The following is a 14,344-nucleotide window of genomic DNA, read 5'->3' as shown; positions in this document are numbered from 1 at the left end:
CCAAATCTTCCAAAAAATTTCCTTTAAAATATTCTTTGTCGATACAAATTAGGACCTTGAATAAGTTCTCGCTGTTTCTTTTACAAAATGAGAGCTTTATTTAAAATGTAAAGAACAAAAATATTTTATTCAAAGTATTGACCCCCCTCTAGCCACTACTTTCTGCCATCTTTCTGGCGGCATATAAGTTCCACGTCGGAAAAATAATATGTCTTTTGAGGCTCTCCAAGAATCGATCCATTTTTTAATATCTTCGTAAACATGGAAGCGCTTCTCAACCAGGCCATGTGCCATCAAACAGAATGGTGAAAATGGGGGCTGTGTCAGGTGAATACAGCGGGTGGGGTAGAACTTCTCATTGAAGTGTTTCAGGTAGGTTTTCATCGCAACGTGAAGCTGAGCGTTGTCATGTAACAAAATCACTTTATCGTGTCTCTGTTCGTATAACTGCTGTTTTTCTTTTAGGGCTCAACTCAACCGTATCAATTGAAGTCGACAGTGATCTCCTGTGATAGTCTCATTCGGTTTAAGCAGCTATAATAAATTACACCCTGCAGAACCCACCAAATGCAGAGACGAAGCTTCGAACCATGAATTTTGGCTTTGTGGACGATGTTGATGGCCGGGCTTACCCCACGATTTTCTACGCCTTGGATTATCGTAGTATATTCACTTTTCATCGACAGTCACAATACGGTGCAAAAAACATTCTCTTTTCTGCCATTAAAGCAATAGTTCACATGTCAGAGAACGACGTTCGACGTCACTTGGCTTCAATTCTTACGGCACTCAATATCTTTGCTTCTGCATCATTCCCAACACTTTTAAATGTTTTGAAACTGTGGACTCATTTAATTGTAATGTGTTTTTATGATCTGCTAGCGTCTGACATCGGTATTGATCGAGTAATTCCCCCAATTCAGTCTTCAAATTTTTTCGGAGCGTCAGAACGTTCTTCATCCAAAATTTCAAAATCATTATTTTTGAAGGGTCGAAACCAATTTCTGCATGTCGTATGCGACAAAGCATTGTCACCGTAAGTCTCAACAAGAATTCTGTATGCTTCAGCTGCAATTTCTTTTGAATAAAATGGTGTAATAAAATTCTCCACAAATACACTTTATTTGACTCAAAAGTAAAACTTTTCAGAACCAATAAAAATTATTAAAGTGAACTACAATCCACCAATATTTAAGATCAGATATAGTACTTCCTTGCATATATATTACCATTCGAAATTCACACAATTTTGAAAAACAGCGAGAACTTATTCAATATTTAAAAATGCCAAGATACCAAAGTTTGAACCTCGTTATCAAAAATATGAAGCAGGGTGATAGTTTAAGGTAATAAAAATAATAAACAAACGTTTGTTTACATGTTGAATTGTTACGTAAACATAAGAAAATAAAATACGATTGGTTATCATAAGATATATTCTGGAAAACAAGTCAGATGGAGATAAAATTATATACAAAATATCAGTCTAGCTTATTTCATTCTTGATTTTTTTCCTCATGAACGCTGGCCGGAATAATTTTTGATTCAACAATTGTAACATTAAAAATACGATAACAATGATACAGACTGAATATATAAAGTGTAACTTATTCTAAACTCTTAACATTACATAATTATATAATATGCTAATTATAACAACATTAATATACATATATAATATACATATTTTATTAATTCAGATCAAATTTATAAGGCAAGTTTATTAAAATATATAAAATAATTGAGATCGCTAATGTATATTTAAAATTTATACAAAAGTATATCCTTGTTTAAAATATTTGCGAATTTTTTAATTAAACAACCTAACATTGTATGTTTTCCTAAAACAGTAAAATGACTTTATTCCTTAATGTTCTGACTTATTGCCACATTTTAGTTTATGACAAAACGGTGTATAAAAAAGTACAAAGTTCTTTATATCAAAACACAGTTTTCTCATAAAATTGTTACATTAAACTACACATGCATTAGATTATCACAGAAATTTTAAACACCGAAGTTTTAAATATACAAAAGCCTAATATAATCCAGTAGGAATGATTACATTATTTATATTGCAGATATTATAAACTTAAAAGTAAGGTCTAAATATTATATAATACAGGAGGTAACAAATTCTTAGTTAGTAGGAAAATACAATAAATTAGAGTACAAATGATTGAGTTTTAAGGAATAGCTAACAACAATTTTCAATAATATATTTTAAACTTGTATTAGTTATCGTTATGACAGCTAAAAATAGTACGTTTCACAAAATGAGAGATTTGGATAAGTTCCCAATGTATCACAATAAAAATTAACTGTTTAAAGAATATTATTGGTTAGCAAATTCAGTCGTTCACAAATAAATACATAAAAAAATTTGTTCAGTCAAATTACAAAATATCCTTAAATAATGCCACAAAAGAGAGGAAAATTATTAGTGGGTGTAGAGAAGGGCACGAATTCGAGAGATACTAATACAATAATGATCAAATATTAAATCTATATGACAACATTATATTATGAGAGAATTCCAAACTTAAGAAAAAACAGTTTCCCACTTAAATGTAAAAATCGTTGATCAGTTCTTTTTTAATATTATTGAGGCAGTGAGATGTCTATATCTATATCACATATACAAATGTTCTAGATAATCAAAATTTGGTATTAAAAAATGTAACTGAAACCATCAGTTAAATACATTGAGCTCACATTATATATTTTTTAACAGTTTTTATACAACTGAAAATACACAGCCTGTAAAATATGATTGATGACAGCAGGCATGCGATTTCTAAATTGATGAGACGTCAAGCCAAATTATTAACAACCAACAAATGACTTTTATTTTTAATTAATACCAATGCGTTCAATAATCGGGAATTCATTGATTTTAACTAATTTATAACAGTACAGTTATTAATTTCAAGCCGTTTAAAATTGCTCAACAAATCTTTTTGTATCACAAATATCTAATTACAATTTCTGATAACATCTATTATTTCAAAATATCATTTTTAACAATAACAATAGCTTACACCCTGTATAAACTCACCGAAACTAGTTTTCTAATGTAAAAATAAAAATACAACTTCCTATCCAATTTAGCTACCAATTTTTAAGCGAATTCGATTTTTTACAGCTTGAAGGGTGTGTAATTTAATATATGCAACAAGATTGTTACTTCGTTTTTGATTATTGGTGTTAAACACGTAAATTCAATCACAGATCCGGGTTTGGAGCGATTGTTAGTGTCACCGAGAGGCCAGATTCTTTGATTAAGTTGACAATGTCGCCGTGACTTAGGTGCATGATGTCGATGTGGTTCACCGCCACGATATAATCACCTACCCTTAGTCTGCCGCATCTTTCGGCCGGGCTGTCTTCTATTAGTCTACCTGTGGCCCAAAAATAAATTTGTTAATGTCAATGTTAGGAAAGATGTTAGGTTGTCTCACCTATTGTCGACCCAATTTTGTTCACCGACGATATAATGACGAAGCCGAAGCCTTCGTTCTCTGTGCGTTGTACGGTCACGTCGTAGGTCTGGCCGGGGTGGTGATTCGTTACGATTAAAGGTGGTGGATGGCCGCTGTTGCTTGGCGGCGAGCTATCGTGCGACCACGGCATGGAATAGCCCTGTTGACCGATGGGTGGTGTCGGGTAAATCCTCCTTCGCAGTATCAAGTTCACTTGTCCTCTTCCAGCTGCCGAGTTCATGAGCTGCACCACTTGTCTGTGGGAAGCCTTGAGGACCGACAGACCGTCCACGCTTACGATCTCGTCCCCGGATCTTATTCTGCCGTCCAGGTCCGCCGCTCCACCGGTCACTATGTGGCCAACGGCAACCTTTAATGGGAATACGGTTTAAATTGTGACTTTTATTTATTTTAATTAATAAACTAATATTCTAAGGTGATGTCAGAATAATGGTTGACATGTTCTGCTCCACGAACCCAAAATTTTCTCTCGTGGCTTAGATTTACTTGCAGAAGTTGGGTAAAAAATTGTTGGTATTTCAAAATGTTTCAATAACTAACTTTTATATCTGTTAAAGCAGGATAGAACCAATTTTATTGAACTTGAACACATAACTTATCTAAAATCGTCTCAAGTTACAAAAGCATTCTTGAGTATAACAAAGGCCCGTTGATAAAACACAGTTTAATTGTCGGCTTTACTTGTCGGTTCTGTTTTGTCTTTAGTGACTATTAACAATATTAACAACACAAAAATGATAAAAAAACATAATTGTACAAAGATATTAAAAAAGTATATGATTACGTGTAGTGTTTACAAAAATTATAAAAAACACAAACAAAGAAATTGTGTAGTGTTTATATAATTTCAGTGTATGTTTTAATTTTGATTAATAGATGATTTAATACAACATTCCAAAGAAGGTTTTAAGGTAAAATTGTATTTTTATTAACAAATTAATAAACTGTTTTAATTAAACTATGTAAAATTAATCAATTATTATATTAAAATATATTTGTATATAAATTTACTCTCTGAATCCACAAGTAAAGTTAAAATTTAGAAAGATGTAGGGTAAATTAGAACGTTTATTAATTAATTATTATTATACTATTAAAAAATAAATATATATTAAGACCAAAATAGGAAAAATTTACCATCCAAGACACTGGGGAGTCACTTTTTATGCAAATTTGCTGACTCAATTCACAAATAAAGGTAGAATTTAAGACACTAGAAGATTTTAAGTAAAAATAGAACATTTATTAATACATTAACTATTAATAAATTATTTTATTTTAAAATTTTTCAACTCTTGAAAAATATATATTTATTAAAAACAAAATTTCGAAGATTTATCATCTAAGACATTTCAGAATTACTTCTTATGGTAAATTTACTGACTGAATCCACAAATAAAGTTACAGGGTGTTCACTTAATTAATTCATTAGAAGTTTATAGACATTCGGTTAGAATGCTTATATCCTTATGCAGAAAAAGAATATTAACCGAGATTTTTCCATTTCCATTGAAAATAACAATGTTTTTAATATTTTATGATGCGTAAAATTAAATGTAAATAATGAACACCCTGTATAAAATTTGTGAGTATCAATAATGGTTCCTTATAGAACAGACCTTGTTTAACGTTTATACCAAAAATTAACTTTCCAGCATCAAAATTCGTGACTTTACAGACATATTAGTTAGATCATCAATCTGTCAAAATTTTTGGGAAAAAATTAATAACGCAGAAATTATTGGGTTTAGGTATATGACATGGTATAGCCATTTTATTTGCAATTAAGTGTGGAATTTAAAAATCCAAAAATATACAGAGTGTTCCACTAAAAATAACAAAGTTGACGTCACTTCCGGGGAAACCGGAAATAAAATTTTGTTCAAAATAAATTAGAAAAGTAGTTAATAGTCAAGTTATAATTGCTATAAAAAATTTAAATGATTACTTTGTTCCGTTCTCGATAAACGTCTTATGAATAAGTTAAATGAATCACCCTGTATATACTAAAATGAAAATTGAAAAACTTATCTAAGACATTTCAGAATCATTTATTTTATAAATTTACTAACCAAAAACTTTTGTTAAGAATTAAGAAAGTAGAAAATTTAATGTAAATCTGTACGTTTATTAACAGAGTAATTATTAATAAACTGTTGTACTTTTTAAATTAATTAACTCAATTAAAAAATTCAAATGTAGAATGAAACTAGATTTTTAATTACACTAGTCCGCGATATTTGAGAGTCTTTTCTTATATAAAATGGCTGACTAAGTCCGAATATACTTAATTTTAACTTTAAAGTTCAACTATAAAAAATATGGATATAAAAACTAGTTTTCAAATGTCAAAAAACGACTATTTCTTAGTAAAATTATTTGTCGAATTCGAAAAATAAAAAATAACTTTTATAAAGGTTTAAAAAAGCAAATGGGTTTTTTATTCAAATTACAGCATTAAAAATAAAAAATATTGACTGAATTTCTTAATTCTACGTTGTCTGTATAATAGATAAATTTATATTAGTCAAAATTAATTTTAAAATTTAAAAGTCATGTTCATTTATGTAAAAATAAAGAAATTCATTGATAAACACAAATTTAATTTATTTATCACAGATTAAGTTTCAACATCCAATAAAGAAACTGTAGAAAAATTTCTTTATCTAAATCTAATTAACAGTTTAATTTATTTTTTCAGACTTGTTTCTAAATATAACACAAAATTGTCATCTTTATTTCTTTAATTATTTTGAATTATTAATTATAAATAATTTATGAATTTATCATTGAAAGTTAATAGCAGAAAAGCACAATATTTATCAAACAAAAACACTTTTGTTTACCTGCGACTTGTCTTCGATGCCGCCGACTATCCTAAACCCAAACCCCGTTTCCTGTCTGTTGAGCGTAACGGCCGTAGTAACATACTCGCTGTTCCTCGAATTGTACCACCAATCGTAGCCATTCTTCTTCCCGTTGCTCATGTCGTACGAGTCGCAGGTCTCCGCAATGCCTGACCCACTTCTTTGATTAGCACAGGTGAAACAAGTGCAGTCGTATCGGTGCGGCAACGACATGTACAGACCGAATTTGGGATCCACAGGCGGTGGAAATTCGTACGAGGGTTTGCTGGGCATGTTGTTCTCGCTTATGTCTATTTCGACCTCTTCCTCAGGATTGTCAATGAGGGACAATCTCAGGCGAGACCTTTCCGGATTGTACGAGTCGTTGTTGAAGTCTCTTCTTAGTAATTCGTGGTTGGTGTTGGAGTTTAGGTCTTTCACTGGGGTTTTGGTAAGACTTCTGGTGTCAACTAAAGGAGTTTTAGGTCTGCTTGGTAAGACTTCTCTTGGCTGAGTGCTGTATATGTCGGCTGTGGGTGTTTTACTTCTATATGCGCTACTTATATCTTTACCCCCAAATCTATTGTCTAATTTCCTAGGCTTATTTCTAATATTTGGCGTTTTGTTTGTGCATCCTCGTTGTACACAAATCGTTGCTTCGCTGTTGTACGGGCAGTTCTTCAACACCTGCACAACATCGTCGTGTGACATGTTTTGTAGGGACACCTCGTTTATCTCAAGGAGTATGTCCCCCTCCATGAGGTTTTTACATCGTTGTCTATCTAATATTTTCTTGACCCTCTGGCCACAAGCACTATCAGCTATTGTAAAACCGAAACCGAGATTTCCTTTGACTATTCTAACACGTACTTCTACTTTACCTAATGTGAGACTGCCTATACCTTTCAACAGATCATCTATGTCGTCGGTGCTGTCTAAGACGTTCTCTTCGTCTCTGGAGACGTCATCCCCATCCAGAAAGTTATAATTGGTGTCTAGCAACCTTTTGTCGTTAGCTATTGGTTGTAGATGCCCGTCCACAGCTATTGTGGTCACCACCTCAGTGTTGGGGTCATTGGGATCAAACGGCAGGGGATACCCCCTACAAACCTCAAGCGAAACGGTGGACCCAACGCTGATGTACTGAAACAGCCTGACTATCTGGTTATGCGTGTACCCCAATACACACGTATCGTTCACAAAGACAATTACGTCGCCGGTCTGCAGTTGACCGTCCAGCCAGGCCGGCCCCTTGGGCACCACCGACTTGATTTGCAAGAACTCGTCGACCCCATCGTCACCGCCCACAATGGTGAATCCCAAGCCTCTAGACGACTTAACCAAGGAGGTCCTGAAACGCTGACCGCACAGCTCGGACGGGTCTTTAGTGAACGACGTCCTGCTGGCCCTGGCGGAATTTTGAGACGCGGCCCTTTTGGCTTGTATCACAGGGTTTTCGTATTGGGTTCTGCGGTTCACGTGGTCGATAAAGTAGGTGCCGTAGTGGGGGTCGCTGATCTTTTCCCAGCCGTAAGGCAGCTCGTCGTCCAGACAGTCTTCCAACGACTTCTTTTGGAATTTCGAGAGACGAGGGTCCAGCCAATGAGATGTTCCGGTAGAGTGACTGGAACAATAATATTTTTTTTAATGGATATCATGGTAAAATATTCCGTAGAATTCGAAAACCATTAACAATGGTTAATTTTACAGCTTTTTTAGCTTTCAGGCATTAAGAAAACAGATAACCAACACACAAAATATTCCACTACTTAAGGGTATGGCTCTTTTACGAACATTTTGAGTCCAAGTACTTTTTAACCAAAAAAATATTTTCATACATTTTGTCTTGTCTTTTCACATTTTACTGGTTGTGTGTGAAAGGTGTGCTGAATATTTTTTGTACTTCTTACAATCAGTTTCTCGTTTAACTGTTCAGCAGTAATTACCTAGCACACCTTCCTCCAATAATCCTGAGACCTTATTTTCATAGTGATTAAAATTTAGTGAAAGTGTTCATCTTGTCCATAATTTTTATCTTCTAAATTAGGAAGAAAGTAATCTGATGAGAGTGTTGGATATGCATCTTTAAGCACATATTGACAATTACAGTATAGTATTTTTAAAAGTAGTAAATTATTATCAATTTTTACATAATTATCAACCCTCAGATGTATAGTAGTAATGTTAGTTATTGGTTTTTATTTGTTTTTTACATATCTAATGCTAAGGAGTTAAGTTTGATAAGGTTGAGACGAAAAGACAAAAAAAAATTTCATATTCAATTACTCATAATTAACAAATTATTGTTTATGGGTTAAAAATGATCTATACAGTCATTTAAAATAATAATAATAATAATAATAATAATTGGTTTTGATATGAAGAGGTTAGATTAGGTTGGATTAGATTAAACAAAATGTTCGTAAAAGAGCCCTCTATATAGTCAAGTAAAATTATTGGTTTTGATCTGATTTTTGACACATCTAGAAAGTTATGTTAGGTTAGGACATATCTAGTAAATTAGATTAGGTTAGATTAGACAAAATGTTCGTAAAAGAGCCCTCTATACAATCAAGTAAAAAATTATTTGTTTCGACCTGATTTTTGACATATTTAAAAAGTTAGGTTAGGTTATCCCAATTTTCAAAAATAATAAATATTTTTTGTAAATAGATTTATTAATTTCAAAACTATAACATTATGTAGTTGTATTAAATTATCTGTATATTATAGTAATTTTTATTAAATAAATAATTTTAAGCACTCAATATCGCTAATATAATTTATATAATTATATTCTTAAATATGTATGACATTTTATTCCGTAATTAATTGATTAAAAAAAAACAAAACCATTCAAATGTCATATTTAATGCTGTCACAAACTAATTCGAATTGTAAATAAAAACGTTACAGAAATGTTTTCACCTAAAATAGGTCACACCGTATATTGTAAATGATTGATCGATTACAACGCACCGTATACTTGGAGATTTAAATGTTTACAATTGTAACGAAAACAAAAATATTTATCTGATAAAAAGCAGAACAACCACTACTGTGCCAAATTTATCAAACATTTTTGGTGTTAAACATTATTATGTGGGTGTTTAAACATCACAGGGTAAGACAGGAATCATTTCACGTACACTATGTACAGTGGTGTCCAAAGAGGTCACAATATTAAATTAAATAGCAATAATCATCTATGAAAATGATTTTATTGGTATAACGTTAATATTAAAAATACATTTTAATGTATGTAATTCTTTAAAATAGAATATTTATTAGGTATAGTTAAACAAAGGTAAAAGGGTAATATGTTAATACAGTCAGTAACATTTTTATATTAAATTTCAATCTATATTTCTCCAGAGGCACTTTTAAATGTGCCTCTTCACACCAGTTAGTTTCATAAGTATATATTTCTAATTGTTCCAACATTCACGCATACGCTTTAAGGTTGAGCTATTATTTTAATGATAAGGGATTTGAGGCATGCCTCTAGCCAATGAGATAACTCCAAATACCGACACGAACATTGCCGATTCTTCAGTTTTAAAAACTAAATAAATATATATTTTTTAAATGTGTGCTATTTCTAATCAGCCACATAGCAAATTTATTTTATTTAAGAATTAATTTAAGCAGAAAATATTTTGATATGAGTACAAAATGAATAAATGTAGAAAAATATAGTGTAATTATTTTAAATAAAATATAAAATATTTTGATTGCATTCAATTAGAAAAACACACCGCTTTTCCTAATTAACAATAAATAGTAATGTGTGCCCATCACTGTGTGTCTAAATAAAGTAATTTACAGAAAATTACATGGATTAATAAAAATTTTCAAATATTATAGCTACTTTTTAATTGTTTGGCATATAAATAATATAAATATAAAGTAACAAAAAATAATGATTATAAACATTTTTATCTATAACGATCGCAATATTTTAGAAACTAATTAGAAACAATTTAAATTAAATTATACTTTAAGTATATCACATAATATATTTTTTAATTAAATAATTTACTGACTAATTTACATTTTGCACTATTATAAAGGAAACAGTTACGTTTTACAGTTTTGTTATTACACATTTTACTTCACACTTACACGCAATTAACATTTTAAAAAACTTTTTAGTGCGTGTGCTTAACACATATTTAAATTAAACTTAATTAGATTTATAACTTACTTTTCTAAAACCAATTTAGTGTAACACTCATGAATGTCTTCCATAATTTCCTTGTTGCGTCTAAAATGTTTTATCAACTTGATTTATAATTAAGATCTAACTATTTTCAGTTCATTAAAACTAAGAAAATCTGAGTAATGATTTCACAACATTTATCAAATACATATCAAACATATTTATCTTAAAACTAAATTATATCTAAAACTGTGAAACCACACATCTTGTTTATGTATATTTCAAAACACATGTGAGTTATGAAAGACAGATGTGGCACACACTTTGACTAAACATAGTTATTAGTATGTATCTCTCTCAAACAAGTTTTACAAACAGAAAAGAGCCAGCATCAACTTTTACTTTGACATCAATTTGAACTTTCAATTCTCGCCTTTGAACTTACCAACTAATTGAACTTTTCTAATTGAGAAAAATAGGACTAAGATGCTGTACATTATTTCTAAGATTAGAATGTTAAATAATAATAAATAATTGATACTTACTCAATGAAATAGACTTCACCACTTTCCGTGTAGGCCTTTTCCCACTTCGCAGGCAACGGCCCCAATGAGTCAGTATCATCATTGTCAGTATTATTGTGATGACTAAAGTTGTCCTTTTCCTCAAAATACCCGTTCGCCTCGTTATGCACACTGCTACTATCCGTTTCTACCCTCAAAGGCTGGGAAAGGGGGTTCTGATCACTGGTGTGACTCATATTCGAAATTCACTAGTTTCAATTCATTTAAAACACAATCCAACGCACACGTACGGCACACTCATGAAATCAGCATCTTTCTCTTGACATTCATGCGGTCAAAATGAATGGGAAGTGCATCGTTACGAGCAAAAACAACACAAAATAAACACTTTAAATGCCGTCTTACTCACTGTGTGAACTACATTTGTGAAAAGTTTTTGCGTACTCGCCACATTAACTACATTATATTTTTCATTGGTCGAACGTTACGTACTCGGTGCATTCTTCTTTGTAAAAAAAATTCACATCAACACGCATTACTATAGTGGTTAATAATAAAAAATGTAATGTAAACGGTTGTAAAGAATTTCCTGGTTGCTGGTTATTTTGTTGAGTTAATGGTGGCTGAAGTGTTCGTCAACAACATCCCACACGCAGTTGCCACATCTCCGAAAACTATTTCCTGTTTACGGAGATGCAGTCGGCATTTTCAAAACTCCCTGCCATCTTTTGATAATTATTGGTTATTTTTGTTATGTGCAATTTTATGAAAAAATTCTTATTGTTTTGTTAACGTGCGTGTGTTTAATAATTGTGGCCCACAGAGGGCGCTCCTATTTTAAAAATTTGGCCTGGGATGTCACACAATTTGCCTAATATTGAATGTTAAGTTTTCTAGGTGTTATAGTTTATTTAGAAACTAATTGTGATAAAAAAGAACACCTACAACTAATATATTTTTATGGTGCAAAAAAGGTCTGAAATTGATAAGTTTCTAGAGAAATAGAAATTCAGAACATCTATTTTTGCGTACTTCACAGAAACTTTTATTTATTATTAACACGTGTTATATAGAAAAAGTTTGCTTCTATTGTACTTTTAAATATTGAAATAATATAAAAATATCTTTAACCACTTCCCAAATTTCAAAATGTTTATAAACATGTTTCCGTCATTGTTGGTGTTGTTGACACACTTTCCTATTGAACTTCATGAGCGATTATTTCGACATCTCCCACGTTAGTTCGATTGTTTTGTAGAAATAGGTTTTAATACGTTAAATGTATTCAATCTGTAATGTTTCTCTTCTTAGATCCTTTATTAACACGGTAGATTTACTTAATTGGATGAGCTACTGTGACGACTACCCAAAATTTGTAAATATAGAAAAATATATTAGATAAATTAAATTTGTCTAATTAAATTTCTTGTAATTATATTGTTTATTGAATAAGTTACGTTTTAGGTAGTCAGGTACTCCTACGTATGGGTGTTAAGGATGGGTTAACTCGAAAGGAGTTTTTCAAGTTTTAACCAGTCAGAATAAAAACATATTTCATAATGCTATACGTTTTTTTTTTTGTTTCTTTTGTTACACTTCTTAAAAGTAGAATTTATATTATTTTATTGACTAACTCACATTCGATGAGAAGAAAGAAACTTAGCACTCCAGAGAAGAGGGTAATAATATTAATATGAAACATTAAGGTCTAAATATTGCTGACATTGCTCCTCTCGAAAAAATGAACAAATAATAAATATGAAACAACACACTCAATTGTAAATAGAATTAGAAAGCATCCTAACAAAAAAGCAACTTCTTTTATAGACATACAAATTTGAAGAATCAGTAAACGAAATCCTTTATTGTATTCTAGACAAACAAAAAATGAATTAATTGAGTCATACAAAATCAATGTGTCTAATAGAATAATCAGACTTTGAATGAACAAAACTTGCAAGGATGTATTTCAGTAAAGAGACCATTGGTATTAATTTTTTTAAAATTAACTTTTTAAGAAGTTCTTTATAAAATTAAGAATTTTTTTAAGAAATTCTCTATAAAACTGAGACAGTTATTAAACTTTGTTAAAATATTCTTTATAAAATTAAGATAGTTACGAAACGTTTAAAGAAATTCTTTATAAAAATGAGAAAGTTATTAAAAGTTATTTTGTTCCAGACAATTATAAAACTTATTATGACATTTCAGTAAAGGAACCATTGGTATTAAAAAAGAATATTCGAACTAGACTAAAGTGTGCACAAAAATATATTAATTATCCTCCAGAATTTTGGCGAAGAGTGCTTTGAAGTGATTAATCCAAGTTCAATAGAAAAGGATTAGGTGCTAAATAATAAGTTAGTCGTCCTCCAAATAAAAGTTTGAACCCCAGATACTACAAAAGCTTTATAACATGGTGTCTTCCAGTCAAATAAAAAATGAATTAATTGAGTTATACAATATCAGTGTCTAGTAAAACAGTCAGACGTGGACTGAATTAATAAAACTTTCAAGGATGTATTTCAGTAAAGAAACCATTGGCATCAAAAATGAATATTCGATCAAGACTAAAGTTTGCATAAATAGTATTAATTAGCCCCCAGTATTTTGATGACGTAGATGCATGTGGTGGAGGAAGTGCTAAGATTTGGGGTTCCTTTTCTTGTTATAGTATAGAGCCATTACAGAAAATTATTGGTAAAATGGACCGTTTCATGAATAGAGATATCATTGTAGATGTACAGGCACCATTTGGTAACGATAACTTAACAATATGATCCAAAGCATGGGTTCAAAGTTGTCCAAAAGTGCTTATAGATCCTGAGAGGTTCTTGATGGGCCAGTGCAAAGACCTGATCTAAATCCAATTGAAAACTAATGGAACTATGAACGAAATAAGGTTCGAAATAGTTGAATTTCTTTATATTAAAATAATTTTAGTATTTTATAAAAGTAAATATTACTTTGTACGATTCTCATGAAAAAAATGAAAGATGCAAACTAATGGTGTTATTGGTAAATAAAAATGAAGCTTTAGCTTAAGTTAAGTTAGAAGTTAAGTTGGCATATTACAAAGCATTAAACCATCAAATTTAAGTATGAATAATTGACCAGAAAACACTAGTGGATATATTTCAAATTTGGTGCGTATTATCATACATTTTATTGGTGCACACTTCATAATAATTTTAACCAATGGGAATAGGAAACCAACGTTTACGTTGCAGTGGACCAGTGGACTGTTACGTATCAATGCGATGCGATAGATCGAGAATAATTAAATCGTCCGTTGTACATCACGTAGAT

The 14,344-nt window shown here is 31.0% G+C and overlaps 1 protein-coding gene across 1 annotated transcript; it reads right to left on the bottom strand.

Annotated features, from left to right (window-relative positions):
* Nucleotides 1–1,418: 1,418 nt before the first annotated feature.
* LOC109598096 (membrane-associated guanylate kinase, WW and PDZ domain-containing protein 1) lies at nt 1,419–11,657 on the bottom strand. The gene is made up of 4 exons (XM_020013929.2): nt 11,057–11,657; nt 6,350–7,973; nt 3,462–3,852; nt 1,419–3,401 (listed from the first exon to the last, which is right to left on the bottom strand). Exons 1-4 carry the CDS (start codon nt 11,269–11,271, stop codon nt 3,226–3,228), a joined length of 2,406 nt encoding a protein of 801 aa, XP_019869488.1. The 5' UTR covers nt 11,272–11,657; the 3' UTR covers nt 1,419–3,225.
* Between the last annotated feature and the right edge of the window lie 2,687 nt (nt 11,658–14,344).

The sequence above is a fragment of the Aethina tumida genome, chromosome 1, assembly GCF_024364675.1.
Source record: "Aethina tumida isolate Nest 87 chromosome 1, icAetTumi1.1, whole genome shotgun sequence".
NCBI lineage: Eukaryota > Metazoa > Arthropoda > Insecta > Coleoptera > Nitidulidae > Aethina > Aethina tumida.
Note: the sequence above shows the minus strand (reverse complement) of the source record. Positions and strands in the feature narration are given on the sequence as shown.